Below are 18,785 nucleotides of genomic sequence, written 5' to 3'. Positions count from 1 at the left end.
TTCTTCTTCTCAGGAGCTGATGAGAAGACATTGCTGAGTGGAAGCTTATCATGATCGAAATTAGTCCTTTCTGATTCAGATACTTCAACTACAAATTTACTCTTAACTGGTGCCTTCTTTGGAGATTTTCTCTTCTTCCTCTCTTCGTCAGCTTCCTTCTTCACCTTCAACAGATCATCCTTCGTAATGATATTCTTGGATTTATACACGTCATACTAGTTGATCTTGATTCCACCAATAATGGCAGTCTTAATTTCTAGCAGTTCCACAGTGAAGGCGTCAAAAAATCTTGCTTTGGCTGTCAGCGGTTTGGCCACAGTATATCATTTAGCAGTAGATATTCAATCTTCGTGTCCTTCTTCTTCCCTAAAGATTTGAGGCGAGCACCGGATAGAGATAATTTGATTTTCAATTTTTCAATCGTTGTAGAGGGCAACCTATTGAATTCGATAATCCAACATGTCGACAAACCAAAAGCGTCGGTGAACATCTGCTGAGTGATAGAGATGGTTTGATCACCAATAGTACAAACCGGTGTTCATCATCAATCGTTGTAGTTGCAAAGAATTGTGATAGACCTTTTTCAAAGATATAGCTAGCACAGATGAGGAATCCCTTGTCATCAATCTGATGATCCTGAGATTTCCCTTCTCTGACTTGCTCCTTAAGTTTGGTCAGTACTGGGTCTCGATCTTGGTTTAACTTGGCGGTCTCCTGCAGACATGGCTGGGCCGAGAGGGAAGCTAGAGTTACCTTGCCTTGGCCCTTCCAACTTAGCGCATCAGCCACTTTGTTTGCTTTACCCGGATGGTAGCTTATGGTCAAGTCGTAGTCCGTCAGAAGTTCGATCCATCGCCGTTGCCTCATATTCAGTTCTTTTTGGGTGAACAATTACTTGAGGCTCTGATGGTCTGTGAAGATTTCACATTTAGCACCATAGAGGTAGTGCCTCCAAATCTTTAAGGCGAAGACAACCGCTGCCGGCTCCAGATCATGAGTAGGATAGTTCTGCTCGTGCGGTTTCAACTACCTTGATGCGTAGGCGATCACTCTTCCTTCCAGCATGAGCACGCATCCTAGACCTTCCTTAGAGGCGTCACTGTAAATAGTGAAATCTTTATTCTCTGCGGGCAGGATCAACACTGGCATGGATGCGAGTTTCTCTTTCAGCGTCTGGAAACTCTTCTCACACTCCTCATTCCAGATAAATTTAGAATTCTTCTGTGTGAGCTTCGTCAGTGGCACGGCTATCGAGGAGAACCCTTCGACAAACTTCCGGTGGTAACCTGCCAATCCAAGAAAGCTTCTGATGTCGGTGGCGTTCTTAGGTCTCGGCCACTTTGTAATTGCCTCTACTTTCTTTGGATCCACTGACACTCCTTCTTTCGATATTACGTGTCCTAGAAATGACATACTCCTTAGCCAGAATTCACACTTGCTAAACTTAGCATAGATCTTATTCTCTCTTAAGGTTTGCAGAGCAAGGTGAAGGTGCTCTTCATGGCTCGTCTCGTCAGGAGAATAGACGAGGATATCGTCGATAAATACCACTATGAACTGATTCAGGAATGGCTTGAACACTCTGTTAATCATGTCCATAAATGCTGCTGGTGTGTTGGTCACACCAAAAGGCATCACTGTGAATTCATAATGCCCATATCTGGTTTGAAAGGCTGTTTTGGGGATATATCTTCAGCCCTGACCTTCAACTGGTGATAACCTGTCCTCAGATCCAGTTTAGAAAAGACGGCGGCTCCTTTAAGCTGATCAAACAGATTGTCTATCCGAGGTAGAGGGTATCTGTTATTGATTGTGATATTGTTTAGTTCTCTATATTCTATACATAATCTCATACTTTCATCTTTCTTCCTCAAAAGTAGCATTGTAGCTCCCCAGGGAAATGCACTTGGCCTAATCTGGTTTTTGTCTATCAACTCTTGAAGTTGTTCTTTTAGCTCCTTGAGTTCATCTGGATCCATTTAGTACAGTGTATTGGAGATTAGTGCATCACTGGTACCAAATTTATCTCGAACTCTACTTCTTAGTCCGAGAACATTCCAAGAAGCCTTTCTGGAAAAACGTCTGAAAATTTTAGTATTATTGGAATATCTTTCAGCTTCAGCTCATCTCCTTCTCGCACTTTATTCACCATTGCTAGGTAAACTTCTTCTCCCCGTATTATGGCTTTCCAAGTCTAGGTAACAGAAAAATGTATTCTTCTTCCTTGGCATCACCATGTGACCTGATTTTTTCTTGATTCGGGGTTTAGAGTTTGACATTCTTACTCTGGCAATCTACTATTTCACGGTTCTTAGATAACCAATTCATCCCTAGGATGACATCGAAATCTACCGAAGTGAGTTGAATCAAGTCGGTACTGAATATATGCGAATTGATTATGATTTATTCTATTTGGAAATTATCCCGATTACTATATCAAAAATTAAACCCATATAAAATATTGAAACTTAACTCGGTATCGATCTATAGCTTATTGACTTAAATCCCGAAAATTATAACTTAGTCGTTACCTCAAATAATTATTCTTTTACTAAATCTTACTTACATCAAGACCATGAGCCTATCACGCTCTAACACAAAAGATTTCATTGAATGTCATTCTCTTTGAATCATTTTTAGTACCATAAAAAGTCAAAACTTATTGTACTGTACTTTCCTTGATACCAATCAATATCTCATAACTTATTGTATTTACGTAAGGTCGTAGCCTACTTGTTATCCCAAAACAATATAAATTCTTTAACATGAAGATATTGTCTTACAAGATATTCCAAGATCCTAAATATTTAAAGCTAACGCTTAACATTTCCTAATAACCCAAACTTAATGCCCACACAGTAAACTGCTAACACAAAAGCAACTCTCTATTGGAATACCCAAAATTTTTTATTTAATCTTATATCAACTTTTCTCATATTAGTTTTCATAAATAACTTATCATCCTCAAGTCAAATTTTTCATCTTAAATTGAAAACTTATTTGATATATATCTTATATGTATATTCCCAACAATATAAACAAATACTAATTGTCCTCATAATAAAATTCCATAAAAATCCTCTAACTAGCACAAAAAACGCGTTGAACGAGATTTTTCGAGAAATTTTCCAAAAATAAAATTTTGGATATTGACTCCTGGATAGAAAGAATACGTCGAAAGGATTCCAGAACAGTTGAAGGAATTAAATTATGAGTTTCCTATAAAAAGTTATGAGTTCTACGAAACTTTCATAAAATAGTAAAAAACGCGATTTTGGAGGTCTAAACGAAGGATTTTCACGTTTTCGGACTATGCCTCAATACTAAGTTGTGAATATTACTCGTTGGACCGTTTCGGAGGGGACGACATCGGCACTTTTCAATAATCTGATCGATTTTTTTCTTCCCAACTGGATTATGAACCTGGCGGCTCTGATACCACTTAAATGTCACGCCCCAAGACTCGGGATTGACATCGACGTTGTTTAACAATCACACAATCGAAACAACAAGCCTTTGTAGTATACGGTAAATAAAAACTAGTTTATAAATCATAATATCAAAGAAATAACCATTGTCTTTACAATAACGAAATCTCAAAAAAACGACAGAGTTTAACTGCGGAAATGTGAAACTAAATTAAAAGTTACACTTAATCTAAAATCTTGAAGTCTCGCATTCACCAGCCCCAAAACTGGTCCGATTCCTCCTCCTCGATTTTGTCACACTCCGAGACCGGGGTTAGTCGACACCGGCGTTATTCAACAATCACATAATTGCTAAACAACAAGCCTCGTAGTACAGTATACACCAAAACCAGTTTATATCATAAATACCATAAAAATGGAATCGTCTTTACAACAGTAACTCTGAAAACGATACAAATCTGCAAAAGCGTTTACAACTTGAATTAAAACTCACAAGAACATTCTTAATTAAAATTCTTCATGCGTCTACTATCAGCACAAAAACTGGCATCTGATTCTTCGTTCTCTATTTCTTCTCCTGATTTATTTGGGGAGGGTAGAGTAAGGGGTGAGTGATATGATCGTCACTCAGCAAGTGGAGGCCGTTCGAGCACAACAAAAAAATATTTACACAATTTTTTTAAAAAAACATACATACATCATACTTTTCGTAACGTAACATCGTTTTCATATCATAACAGCACAGCGATTCTTCCACCTTCTATGGTTTACTGATATCAGTCCCTAATTTTTAATCATCTAAGGGGGCGAGGCCATAAAACAGTTCTATCCCACAATTAAGGGCCACATGTTGGAATTCCACTAATTTTCAGGGAATCCTCAAAATGCCAAACATAAAACGTACCAATTTTCGTAAAAAACGTATAGACAGAAGGACGGTGCTCGACCGAAACTTTTGAAAACAAAATAATTCGTACGCAACATATTTTAAAACAAGCCCACTTACCTTAAATTCTTGAAAAAAACGTGAAAAAGGCTAGGGTTCTTCGAAATTCCTACTTCACAGGCTGGACGGCGGCAGGGCTTCGCTGTGCTCGAAAATTCCTAAGGAGACTAGAGGGAGAATTTCGAAATTTGTTTGAGAATTTAGGTGTGATTTTTGAGCTTATAGGGTACTCCTATTTATAGGGGTTGGCTGCTATCGTGATCAAGAGTTATAGTTGTATTTGAACTCTGAATCAAATCTTCATCTAAAATCATGATCTATCCGTGATATTGTTCGAAATTTAAATCTTTTATCGCCCCTCAATTTCGAAATTTGCAAATATAAACACTGTTTAATTCGAATTCTAGGGATTTTATTATCTCTTGCTTGATCTTTTATCCCGGTATCTCAATCTCCACTTAAATCTTAGACCTTTATCTGCTAAATCTTTGAAATTCCTTAATAAATTCCTTGGATCGTGATAGATTTAATCACCCCAAAAGTTCAAGTACCGAAAATAATAGCATATTAATTTCGAGCTTCAAAATTCTGCACACGATAAAATTATCTACACGACTTAGATAACTCAAAACAAATCTTATATTTTGAATGGTTTAAATATTAATATCCCAGATTACACCATCCTAGCATAATCAAATTATTAATCTGATATTAGTCTGATATGATCACGCTTGTACAGAATCCCGGGTTTTACAGATTTCCTATTGAGATTTCTCTGGGACAGGTTGTAAGGGGGTGAGTATTTTGGGAAATACTCAGCAAGTGGGGGATAGCGAGCACAACATAAAAATTTTACAACATTTTCGAAAATAACATATAAATACAACATGTTTTTTCATAATCGTAACATCATATTCATAACATAATAGCACTGCGATTTTTCCACCTTCTATGGTTTACTGACGTCAGTCCCTATGTTTTAATCCTCTAAGGGGACGAGGCCATAAAACGGTTCTATCCCACCGTGAAGGGCCATATGTTGGAATTCCACCCATTTTCAGGGAATCCTCACAGTGCCAACACGTAACGTACCAAAATTTCAAAGAAAACGTATAGACAGAAGACGGTGCTCGATCGGATTTAAAAAAAACGAACACATTCAAAAATAAAAATTTAAACATTTAAAATAGCCCACTTACAATATTTTTTAATTGCTAAAAACGTAGGTGTTTGGCTTCGAGAATTGGATTGCCTCTTGCTCTTCACTCGGGCGGCACTTCGGCTCGATTTCTTGGACGATTTTTGTGCAGAGGTTGGCTAGGACAAGCTGCTGGAATTTTCGAAATTATTCAGCAAGGAATTTCGAAATTTGTGTGTGGGGGAATGACTAGGGATGGTGTGGTATTTATAGGTGAGGGGGAATGGAGCTAAACATGGCATCAAGATCCCACATATTGCACTCAAGATCCACACGATTTTTTCCAAAAAAATGTAATCCATGATGAGTTTATTTTGCTACCAATTTGTGAGATACATTCCTTAATCCCTTGCCCTTGATTATTTTCGAAAATATGCTAGCTAAGTCAAGGATTTTGTGCACAAGTTTGATGATTTGCCTCTACTTTTCCTTGCAAGTTTCCATGCATCCATGCATCACAATATTTAGGCATATATTCTAGGAGGATTTCGAAAATAACTAGCAATATTCATGCCTTAATTATTTTAATTGTATGATATTCAAATCTTGCAAAATTTCCTTCCCCAAATTTCGAAATTCGCATGTCTTGGCACAAATATTATTGATTTGATAATTAAGATATAAGATTCTCACTTAATAATCCAAGATCCTAAGCCCTTAAATTTCCTTCCACATGATTAATAAAAGATAAAAAAAAAGGGTTGAAGAATTTCGGTTCTCACATAGATGCTAACATATGCACGTTGTTTCGATCTTTATATGACAGAGGCTCCATTCTCTCACTTGAGAGACAAGTACGAAGTCGTCGATTGGGAAAATCTCCTAGCGAAGGTCGTCGTCATCAAAGGACCCATTTTTGGGGAAAATTTGGAGTCGTTAGAGTCCGAAAAGAGGTTCATGGATTCCGGAGACGGAGGATGCATCATCAAATGGAAGACAAAGCAGCATTTGAAGCCTGGTCACACCCATGTCTCAGAGGAAGAAATTAAGAAATATGAAAGAACTTAGCGTCTCATTCCTAACCGCTACAGAGGCATACCTTGTGTCTCATCCCGACGTTTGTTCGCAGAAAAATTAAAATTTTCAAGCGAATTTTATATTAAATAAATAAATAAATAAGTGCTATATATAAAAGTCAATGTACTTGTGGTTTTTAATTACTTTATTTTATGAGACCTAGAGTTGTGTATTCCTTAGAAGTGAGTTTTATCTTTACTTCTCGTAAAGAAATTTCAAATAAATGTATCAAAATTTATGTAATATCACTTACCCAAGAAATCAGATTAGATCATTAAAATATTTCGAACGTACACCGCGACATTAAAATCAAACACAAACACAAGCTGTTGAAAATAATTTCGTTTCTTCTTATTTAAATATTTCGAAATTTGTCATGTGTCCTGTCCTTGAATTCAAGAAGCCAGTCAAGATTTTTCGTTTTCAATTCGGTTCTAAATAATAGTCTATATGACAAATTATTCGTGCAGAAATAATTTTTAGTTATTGGCCGCCTCCGTTCACCTAGTCATTCGCACTTGAAGTCGATCAACAAATACAATAATAATTAGTGGCCTCATTTAATCTTAAAGTAAAAATAAATTTTTGAATATTTCAGTTTAATTGCTTATGCGACATCAAAATCACAAATTTTCGATGGCATATCAGCATTTTTCAGTGACTTGTCAGCACGCCGCATAAAAATGCTAGTTACCTGAAAAAATTGTTGCAACATTTCATCTCACCGTCAAACAAAAATGGAGTAGGAACTTATCCTACTCATTTTATATAGGAATGTAAAATCAACTATAATAGAGTTTTAAAGCTTAAACTCTCGCGATCTATATCAAAAATTTTCCTTTTGAGATCCTTTTTAGTCCGATGAAATATTTCAAATATAATAATAGAAGATATAAATTAATATGAGGGTAAATTGCTCATAAATCACCAAACCCAAACTCAACTTTACCCAAACTCCCTACACCTCAAAACATTTCTTTAAACTCCCTAATACTTTAAAATGGACAAAAATACCCTTATTCCTATTTTAAGATTAATTGATCCCCGTGCTTTTCGAAATGGTATCAGAGCTTAAGGTTGATTTATTTCAAACACAAATTTTATTTTTAATAGTAAATAATTGTAAGAGAAGGAGAATTTCGAAAAAATTATGAATCCGAACTTAGGTTCGAGAAAAATAATTTACAATATTTATTCCAATATTCTGAAATATACACAAGTTAATCTAACTATTGTTAGATATCAGAAGCAGAAAGGGAAGCAACAGCACCCTCAAGTAAACTCTCAGATAAACTTATGATTCAAGCAAATAAGTTTCTGGAGATAGTACCAGACTCCTCTAACCTCTCTTTAGATCTTAGATAAATCCAGAAAACAGTACAAAATTATGGCAACATGCTATACTTTGTACCCCAACGAGTTGAAGAAATCCTTAAAACCCAGGAAGAAATTCTTGGAATAATAAAGGATATTCAAACAAGAATTCAGAAACTAGAACAACAACCAAGTTCTAGTAGAAGAATTTCAGGAGGTTGGTTACCACCATCATTTGGCACCGAACCTTTGTTACATCAACAAGAAAAGGCCAGAGTGGTGTCAAAACCATTGACTGAAGAAGAAAAGATGATCAATCTAATTAAATCTGTCTCAGAAAAGAAATTTATCTGATGACAACTTTAGAAAGGATTGGTCTAGAGGATCTGCAAGAGCTTGCGGAATCTTTCGCAAATCTCAAAGTGGTAGATCTAAAGATGAACACAGCAGGAGGAGAAATACCTTCTATAACCTGGTCATCTTCTCAGGAACCACCAAGAGAAAGTGTGGGATCTCAGAATGTAAACATGAGAGAATCTCAATCTGATTTCCATACTGGTGGAGGATCACACCCTGCGGGAACTAGGACAAGGAGAAATCAAATTCCCTTGCACCAAACACCCTATGGGAAAACTGTTTTAGATCCGATACATCCTTATGGGGTTATGCTTAACCTTGATGTATTAGATTTCAAAAACAGGAAAGATCTCATAGATGACTGGACATCTGCTATGAGAATCGCAGCAGGAACACTTGATCTCAACAAAGAAGATTCATTAAACTTTTAGTAATGAGTCTAATGGAATCAGTGAAAATTGCTTGGGACATGACTTCATTAGAAATGAAAGAGTCAGTCCTGGCCGGAGAATCTCTAAGCAATATAGCCGGAAAAATGGCTACCCTATTTAAAGCACAATTTATAGGGGTAGATTATTTTAACAGTCAAGATACAGAGAAGAGAAAGAAATATACTCAATCCCTGTATAGTCTTGAATTACACGATATATGTTTGGTAGATGAATACATAATGTTATTCACTAAATATCGATAGAATTCAGGAGTCGAGGAAGATATAGCTATGCAGCTTTTCTTCGCAAAGATGCCAAGTCCCTGGAGAGAAATGCTCATAAGGGAATACGTACCTGGAAATCCAGATACGTTGGCAAGAAGAGCCTCTTTCCTTAAAGGAAAATTGGCAGAATGGTGTCACATGGCAGCATTACAAAAGAATTACAAACGCTTAAGGGGTATAAACAAAAGAACTCCTTTGTGTTGTAAGGAAAATGATCTTCCAACAATTATTGGAAGTAAACCACAGAAGCATAAGAGGAAAAGTTTTAGAACTCATCCTTATGCTAGAAGTGGAAGAAGTTCTTGGAAGCCAAGAACTGTATGGTCTAGACAGAAAGCCAGATCTTTTAAATCTGGACAAAGAAGCGGACCATCAAGTAGTATGATATCATCTCAAGCATCGAGTACATCTCGAAGCACAGGAAGAACACCTACAAAGAAAACTTTCAGAAGAGCTCATACTCGAGCAAATGAAAGTTTTAAGGATTGTAATTGCTGGACATGTGGAGCAAGAGGTCATATTTCGACCAACTGTCCAGACAATGAAAAAAGAGGTATTTAACGCTTCGATCCTACCCCGGATATTGAAGAAGCAGTTTATTACCAAGATCTTATTCAAGTATACCGATTTGAGGACATTGCCTCAGATGAGAGTATATATGAGAAGAAGAAGTTCTAAGTCAAGAAGGATCCGATGGAACTGAATCGGAATCTGACTGAGGACAAAGTGTTTCGACACGAAACACATGAGGATTTGTCTGGATTCTTTATCCAGACAACGATATCTAATAACATGGTCCAGAGGATCATGAGAGAAAACCCTAGTCTACAGAGATATCAAGGATTCTCTGCAGGATAAGTAGAAAAGTTCTTAGGAAGTCTTGGCCTAAGAAACAGAAAGCATCATCTAATCTATAAAGTTTCTAGAAGGGAAATGGCAATCCCAATGGAACTTACAGGAAATAGAATGGAGATGCAGTTAATTCCTTCTGAAGAAATTAAGAAGGAATTACAAAAACTCAAGATAGAAGTAGCAAGGACTATGTCCTGGATTCATATTGGAGCAATCCAGATTATGATAAAAGCTACTTTCAAAGAAGGATAGATTCACCTATTGATATTGCTATATGCGATAAAAGAATGGAGAATCTACAAGATTCAGTACTGGGAATAATCTCAGGAAATCTCTGTGCAGGAAGATTGTGAGAGTAATCTATCCAAGGATAGCCTATAACCTGGCAGATCGAGATTTCAGCCGAGCCTTAACATTGCATCAGAATTTCAAGGAAAAAAGGTTGATGAAAGAAGGTAATATGCCATATTCTATTACCTATCAAATTTCATATGCTCTATCTAATACACATCATTCTGAATTGTTTATTAGAAATGAGTTTATTGAAATCCCTGAGATATTCGGAAAAGTTGCTCAGGCAATTTATCCAGAAAGAGTCGAGTTTTCTTTAATACAGGAAACAGATATCCAGATCCAAGACAAACCGATTCTACAAAGGAATCAAAGTCTTAGATCGGAATCAAGAAGACTATCTTTTCAAGGAGATAGAATTACAAGTTACAGATTGGGAAAAACGCCTGTCATAGAAACCCAACAGGAGCCGAAAAGATTTTCTACAATGGGAAAACTTAGATGCCCAGAAGGGTGGAAGGAAATAGAAATAGTATTTGATATTACAAAACAAAGGAATCAGTTTCCTTGTAATTCAATATACTATTTGGAACAACCTGTGATAGGAACTTACCAAGGACTGATTAATATAGGAAAATTGAAAGTTCATATTCAAGGAATTCCAGGGAAAGAATCAGATCGACTGATTCTTGTATTAGAGTTTCTCGAGGAACACAAACCTTGGAAACATCTAGAGTATGGAATGGAATTTATGGCAGATGATAAGATGTAGAAAATCCAATGACCAAGTCCATTCTCCATATACATTCCAGTAGAAATGTTGTATGAACAATATAAGGCAGAATACTTTGCTGCTTATATTGATTCATGTGCTGGAATCTGTACAGCAAAAAGAGGTATTTTTCCAAATAATTGGGAAGAAGAATTATCAAAGATTGCTGGAAGATATTTTTCCAAAAGAATCTTAATCTTAAGTAAAGGGATTAAGATGACAGAAATCATGATTGGCGGTGCTGGACAAACACCTTGGTACAAGGTAAAGATACCACAAATTTATTTTCATGACACAGGAGCTGACATATTGTTAGGAAATAATTTCCTACAAATGTTCAAGTCCTATACTCAAGAAAATGAGACTAGAAGATTAGTGTTCACGACACCATGTGATCACAAAATCATAATCCAGAGACTAAGAGAGGCATTTTACAGAAAATTGCCAATCCAGTTTCGCACGAGCGTGGTGATTCAGGACAACTTCTGAACCCAAAAATGAAGAATTCTAGATGGTTTGGAGAAACAATGCTCAAGTTAAGAGCAGATCAAGTACTCCAACCAGAAGATATAGAATGCCTTAAGATAACTCTACAAACAAATGAAGTAGAGTTTGAATCTAAGGTATCATTGGAAGATGTCAAGAAAAGGATCAAAGAAAATTACAACGAAGATCCCTTGGCATGGTGGGACAGAAATCAACTCAAAGCTTGCCTTAAGATTAAGGAAGGCAAAGAGTATGAATTTGTCCGTTGCAAGCCTATCCCAGTGAATATCATTGATCAAAAGGATATGCAGATTATAATCAGGGAACATTTGGACCTTGGTTTAATCAAAGCAGGCATGTCACCATATAGTAGTCCAGGTTTCCTGGTAAGAAATCATGGTGAGATAAAAAGAGGTAAACCCAGATTAGTTATTAATTATCAAAAAATTAATAAAATTCTGGAGTTTGATGGGTTTTTTATACCAAGCAGAGAACATCTAATTAGTTGCATACGCAATGCAAAGATATTCTCTAAATTTGATTGTAAGTCTGGATTTTATCAGATTCGGATGGAGGAAGGAAGCAAGAAATTCACAGCTTTCTCCACACCTCAAGGACATTATATCTGGGAAGTATTGCCAATGGGATTGGCTAATTCACCACAGATATTTCAAAGGAAAATGGATAATCTTTTTAAAGATTATTTTAAATTTATGTTTGTTTACATTGACGATGTTTTAATAGCATCTAAAGATATGAATGAACATGTTAAGCATTTGGAGATTTTCTCTAATGTTTGCAAGAAAGAAGGACTGGTTTTATCTGAAAATAAAGCAGTCATTGCTACAAGAAAGATTGAATTCCTCGGAATTGAAATCAATGAGTCAGGAATAATTCTGCAAGAACACATAGTGGAGTGGAAAGGTGCAGAATTTTCCAGAAATTCTCAAAAACAAGAAGCAACTTCAAAGTTTCTTAGGAGTTGTTAATTTTGCTGGGATGTTTATCAAAAACCTAGCAAAACACAGGAAAGTGTTCAGTCCATTATTGAAAAAAGATGCAAGATTTATATGGACAAAAGAACACACAGAAGGACTTATACATTTAAAGAAGGTTTGTAAAAATCTTCCAAAAATGGCTATTCCTCAAGATGAAGATGATCTGGTACTGTATACCGATGCCAGTGATCATTGGTGGGCAGCAGTTCTTACTAAGCTCACCCCAGATGGAGAACAACCATGCAGATACTGCGGTGGGTTATTCTCAGATGCAGAAGCCATTAGATGGCATATCAACGAAAAAGAATTTTATGCAGTAAAAAAGGCTTTTGAAAAATGGCCATTATTTTTACTTGCAAAGAAATTTACTTTGAAAGTTGATAACACACAGGTAAAAGCTTTCTTAAGGAATAGAATTGAGTCTAAACCCGAGAAGGCCAGATTATTAAGATGGCATGCACTATGTCAGAATTATATTTTTGATATTGTGATAATAAAATCTCATGAAAATATTCTTGCAGATTTTTTAACAAGAGATGGACAGCATTGATATTAATGCTATTATCAAGATGCAGAGACATTTGAGGGATCACCTTGAAATGCTTCAAACTGAGTTCAACAAGTTGGCCGTTAACGCAGAAGTTGCGGGATTGCTACAACAAGCTGATAAGAGAATTGTCTCTGATCGAATTACAGGTTGTTTACAGGCATATACTCAGTTATGGTCTGTAATGCAAAGGCCTATCCTCCAAGGCATTGAGAAACCATTGGTTTCCCAAATGGAGAGTTTTCGAGTACAGGACTCTATACCTGTAGCGGGGGATTCAAATACCCCTTGCACAAATGTTAAGTCAGGATCATCACCAGATGAGTCGGCTGAAACAAAAATTGAGACTCCTGATCCTTATCTTGAGTCTTCAAGTCAACACTTCACCTCGGGGATTGAAGAAGGAGAGATCAACCTTAGGCTTCGTATTGACAAAGGCAAATCTAAGATTGGTACTAACGAAGCAACAATTTCTCCATTTCAGGTTTATCAACAGAATTGGGAGAAATTAAAGACAAGAATTGGCATTAACCCAGCTACCAACAGGGTTGATGTTTCAGGAAAATATCCCAGGGTATGGATGAAACCAAATTCATATCCAAAGGAGGTTAAAGCATGGTATGAATTCGGGGCTCTTGCCTCAGTTTATACTACATCACCTAGCTTTCCGGAAATCTCAGGTCTACCAAAGTGGATCCAGAAAGCTGTTCACGAGACTTGGGCGAATAATGATTATATGTCCAGAGGAGATGTTTTGGAGCTATACTTCTTTAGTGCAGCACCACAACCAGCAGGAAAAAGCTCCCATGAAGCCTTTCATTTCATTAAGTTAAGGAGGTCGGATACAAATGTTCAAAAATTTATCAAGGACCCTCCGACAGATGAAACACCCCTGGTTGCTTCAATTTCTGAAGACGATATGTCTACCAGAAGAGCTTGGGGTCTATGGGTCTGTCTCACTGAGATGGACAAAGTCAAGTTCCTGTTCAAATTTTATAATCATTCGGTGAACGGATCATTCCTGTTAAACACTATGACAGGAAAAACCACAAGTTTTGCAGAAGATTTATTCGAGAAAAAGAGAAATCTTTTGTGGAACAGCAAGCTGCCGGCTAGTAAAGAGACTCGCCGAAAATTCTGTAACATGGCACATATAGGAAGATGGTCAGAAAACATCTGCCTTGAATGCCACAACCAGAAGGAACCTAAATTCGGTAAGGGATTCAAACCGAGATCTGATCGGAGACACTTTATCGATACAAGCACAAGTGGGGATGGACCACCTTCACGTTTTTCCTCGAGGACAACGAAAACCAAAGATTCCTCGACAAAATTAAAGGTGTACATGTGATCAGCCCATTAGCAAAAAGAAAACCCACCATGTGAGTGGAAAGACAAGGACCACCAATAATAGGTGGAAGATGACACAAAAAACCACTAATAATGAGTGGTAAAAGACAAGGATCATTGAATACCTAATTTAAAAATGAATCCAATGAATAAAAGCAAGATAACTGGTCCCGAAATTTTCATCTATAAATAATGACAGATGAGAACCAGTAAAACACGACAGACTTAAACCAAAACTGGAAACAAAAGAAAATGTATTTTTCATATCTCAAAGTTTCTAGAAGAAGGATTAAGGAAACAAGAAAAGAGCTGAAAAATTCCAAAGATTATTATAAACGGCTCAAAGAAATAGGAAGGGAGATACAAGCTGATCTGATCCAGATGCATATAAACTATTTATGCAGGCAGATAAAAATTCAAGAAATGACTATCTCTAGATTGATGATCTAGAAGAAGACAAATCAAGAAAGGTGGAGGGACCATCCCAATGGACCACTCAACCACCATCTCAATGGACCATTCAATGGTCCCCAAGCAAGCTGTAAAGGCTTATGAAGATTTGAAGTCCGAGTTTCAAATCCGAAGGAAGCCTTATACAAATAAGCAGGCAGAAGGAAGATGAAGACATCGATCAACCTCTTCATTTTTCTTCAAACTATTTGTAATAATTTTCTTTCAAGTATATGTGTGTAGTGAGTTCAGCTACTATTAGTAGCTAAACAAGTTTCTTCTCCTCTACAGGAGGTTACTATGTATTAATAAAATGTTGTTGTTTGAATAAAGAAATCTTTGCTCTTAGCCCCTCTCATGTATTTTTTTCAAAATTTTATCTTTTACTGTACACCCTAAGGTAGGAAACGAATTAGGGTTGTGCCAAGTGCTGCTGAAGAAATCTACGTCAGTAAACATCGGTTGCGATCGCGTGGTTGGGCTGTGAGGAGCAGTCTGTAAAATACGATGGATATAACCCGGTGGTACTCCGGTCAAAAAGGTAAAAGATTTAATTTATTCTACGGAAGCATGATGAGCCATTATTTACAAAAGAAAACCAATTATTCAAAATATAGATATACGGGTAAATTTGAAAATTTAAAAGAAATGGGGAGTTGAAACAAAGTTTTACTGTGGTAGGAAGTAAAAAGAAAGTTAAGAATGTGTATATGGATTTTTTGACAAATTCCCCTAATATGATTCGTTGATTTTGTCAAATAAACCAAATTGTCAACCAGGATAGAATTATAATTGGAGAGAAAAAAAAGATATAATATTTTATCGTTATAACATATGGATTTTAACCGAAGGAATACGTGTTATGCTATAATATGACTATAAAAAAAATAAATTATTATGAATAATATTTATTTTCTAGTTAAATTAATAAATTCGTCATTCCTTTCTTATTTGACAATTCTTAAAACTAAATAAACATCATGTGTATAGATACGTTTTAGTTAAATTCTTTCGAATTCTTTAATATATATATATATATATATAGACCTTTCTTATTTGACGTCTTTAGAATATAATTAAAATAAACTAGCCTTGACTATAAATCATGTGAAAGCACTTTTAGATGCGTGGTGAAATTTTGTTGAGGTTAGGTTAATAAGTTTTGGGACGAAGTGAGTTGATATTCTTCCATGTCTTAGGATTGATTTTCGTTTAGAGTATATTTTCACTAAAATATTGTGGGGTATACTTTTTAGATCGGTGTTGTACCAATATATGAATATTTATCATAAATTTTTTAACATTATTTTTAATCGGGAAAATTTATATATTTCTATATATAAATTTTTTTTAAAAAATTTTAATCGGGAAAATTGCTATATTTTTATCGCGAGAGCAAAATATAAATATTAACTTCACCAAAAGAAAAATTTAGCCATTTATGCATATTTTTACTGAAGTCCAAGTTATTTATAACAATTTTTTTGAAAAAATAAAAATAATTTGAGTCTTTCCCATCATTTTACTTTTTTGGCCAACCTTGGAAAAGTACACCTCGGGTAAATTCTCTAGTCTTACATGGGGTGACTTTGTTATTTCAAGCTTTTGCAGGGGTCAAGTTGCTATTATCTCCAACTACCCTCAACATTTTTATCCTATAAATTCCCATCGAAATCTGAGAACATCACCATCTCCATTGAAGCCAGTCTTTAACACACACACACACACACACACACACACACACACACACACATCGGCCAGTCTTATTACATACACTTTTCTAATTTCAAGCTCGAAAACATGACTGTAGTTGAATTCTCCCATGAACTCAAAGTCCATGTCTCCCCCAAGAGAATGTTCAGGGCATTAATAATCGATGCCCACCACCTCTTACCAAAAATTATCCCCCACATCTTCAAGAGCATCGACATTCTGGAAGGAGAAGGTGGAACTGCCGGATGCGTTAGGAAAACGAGTTTTCCCGATGGTAATACGATTAAATACTATTTTTGAATATATTTCAACTCCAAAACCTAATTAATTCATGCATATCAAGCATATACACAAGGCTATACATGCATTCACACGAATACATAAAGAAGTTTCTTCAAAAATATAATATAACATTCAAATTAAAAATAGATACCAACATATGCACGTTGTTTCGATCTTTATATGACAGGGGCTCCATTCTCTCACTTGACGGACAAGTTCCAAGTCGTCGACAGGGAAAACCTCCTAGTCAAGGTCGTCGTCGTCGAAGGACCCATTTTTGGGGAAAAGTTGGAGTCGTTAGAGTCCGAAAAGAGGTTTATGGATTCCGGAGACGGAGGATGCATCATCAAGTGGAAGACAAAGCAACACTTGAAGCCTGGTCACACCCATGTCTCAGAGGAAGAAATTAAGAATCTGAAAGAACTTAGCGTCTCATTCCTAACTGCTACAGAGGTATACCTTGTGGCTCATCCCGACGTTTGTGCGCAGAAAAATTAAAATTTTCAAGCGAATTTTATATTAAATAAATAAATAAGTCCTATATATAAAAAAATCAATGTACTTGTGGTTTTTAATTACTTTATTTAATAAGACATTGAGTTGTGTATTCCTTAAAAGTGAGTTATCTTTACTTCTCATTAAGAAATTTCAAATATATGTATCAAAAATTTATATAATATCACTTACCCAAGAAATCAGATTAGATGGTTAAAATATTTCGAATTTACACCGTGACATTAAAATCAAATACAAACACAAGCTGTTTAAAAAAATTTCGCTTTCTCTTATTTACCTAGTCATTTGCACTTTGAAGTCGATCAACAAATACAATAATTAGTGGCCTCATTTAATCTTAAAGTGAAAATAAATTTTCGACTTTTTCGGTATAATTGCTTATGTGACATCAAAAAGTCACCAATTTCCGATAACATATATATCGGCATTTTTTGGTGATATGTCAGGACATCGGCATAAAAATGCTAGTTACCTGAAAAATTGTTGTAATATTTCATCTCACCCCCAAACATAAATGGAGTAGGAACTTATCTTACTTATTTGATGTACGAATGTAAATTCAAATATAACAGAGTTATAAAGCTTAAACTCTCGCGATGTATATCCTTTTTCCGTCAATTTGGCCATCATTCTCAATTACATATACGAACACCCAACAATATCTGCATTTTTCTATATTATCTATGTCCATGTATTCAATATTATTGAATATACATTTATTATGAAAAGTATGAAAAATGGATAAAATTTTCAAATGAAAATTATAAACTCTGCCATTTATTTTAGAATATAGTTTTGAAAATGGGTAAGGATGTTTTAGTGATATTAGTTATCATGGTAGGGTTAGAATGGAAAATGCACATAGTGATTCCAATCTATTGTTTTTCCTATACATTGATATATTGATAGTATATCTCGTGTTTATCACGATAAAGAACTCTACTCGAAATATATATAGAATTTAATTAAAATAACTAGAATTTCTAGAAGCCTTGACCAAACAGATATCTTCCGTTCTTATTTGACGTCTTTAGAATATCATTAAAATAACCTAGTCATGACTGCACAAACACACACACACACACACACATATATATATGTGTGTGTGTGTATGTATATATATATAATTAAAATAACCTAGCCTTTATAATCGATGCCCACGAACTCTTACCAAATATAATCTCCCACATTTAAAAGAGCATCGACATTCGCGAAGGAGACAGTGGCACTGCCGGGTGCGTTAGGAAAACGAGTTTTCCCGATGGTAACATAATTAAATACCATTTTTGCATATATTTCAAATTCAAAACCTAATTAATTCATACATATCAAGCCTGTACATATCGTATACATGAATTCATACAAGTACATTTGGTGTAAATATGTAAACAATGGGCTGAAACAACAAGCATTGTATATTAGTCATGAAGCATGTAAAAAATTTATATCACAAAATTGTAAAGAAGTTTCTTTAAAAATATAAAATAATGAGTGCATACTAACATATGCACGTTGTATCGATATTTATATGACAGGGGCTCCATTCTCTCACT

The 18,785-nt window shown here is 35.5% G+C and overlaps 1 protein-coding gene across 1 annotated transcript; it reads left to right on the top strand.

Moving 5' to 3' along the window:
- Nucleotides 1-16,453: 16,453 nt before the first annotated feature.
- Nucleotides 16,454-17,323, top strand: LOC142545016 (major pollen allergen Bet v 1-L-like). Its single transcript, XM_075651999.1, has 2 exons — nucleotides 16,454-16,708; nucleotides 16,904-17,323. The coding sequence occupies exons 1-2, from the start codon at nucleotides 16,522-16,524 to the stop codon at nucleotides 17,212-17,214; spliced, it is 498 nt and encodes a 165-aa protein (XP_075508114.1). The 5' UTR covers nucleotides 16,454-16,521; the 3' UTR covers nucleotides 17,215-17,323.
- Nucleotides 17,324-18,785: the final 1,462 nt, after the last annotated feature.

Source organism: Primulina tabacum, chromosome 5 (assembly GCF_025594145.1).
Source record: "Primulina tabacum isolate GXHZ01 chromosome 5, ASM2559414v2, whole genome shotgun sequence".
NCBI lineage: Eukaryota > Viridiplantae > Streptophyta > Magnoliopsida > Lamiales > Gesneriaceae > Primulina > Primulina tabacum.
The sequence above is the reverse complement of the archived record's forward strand: the minus strand, read 5'-3'. Positions and strand labels throughout refer to the sequence as shown.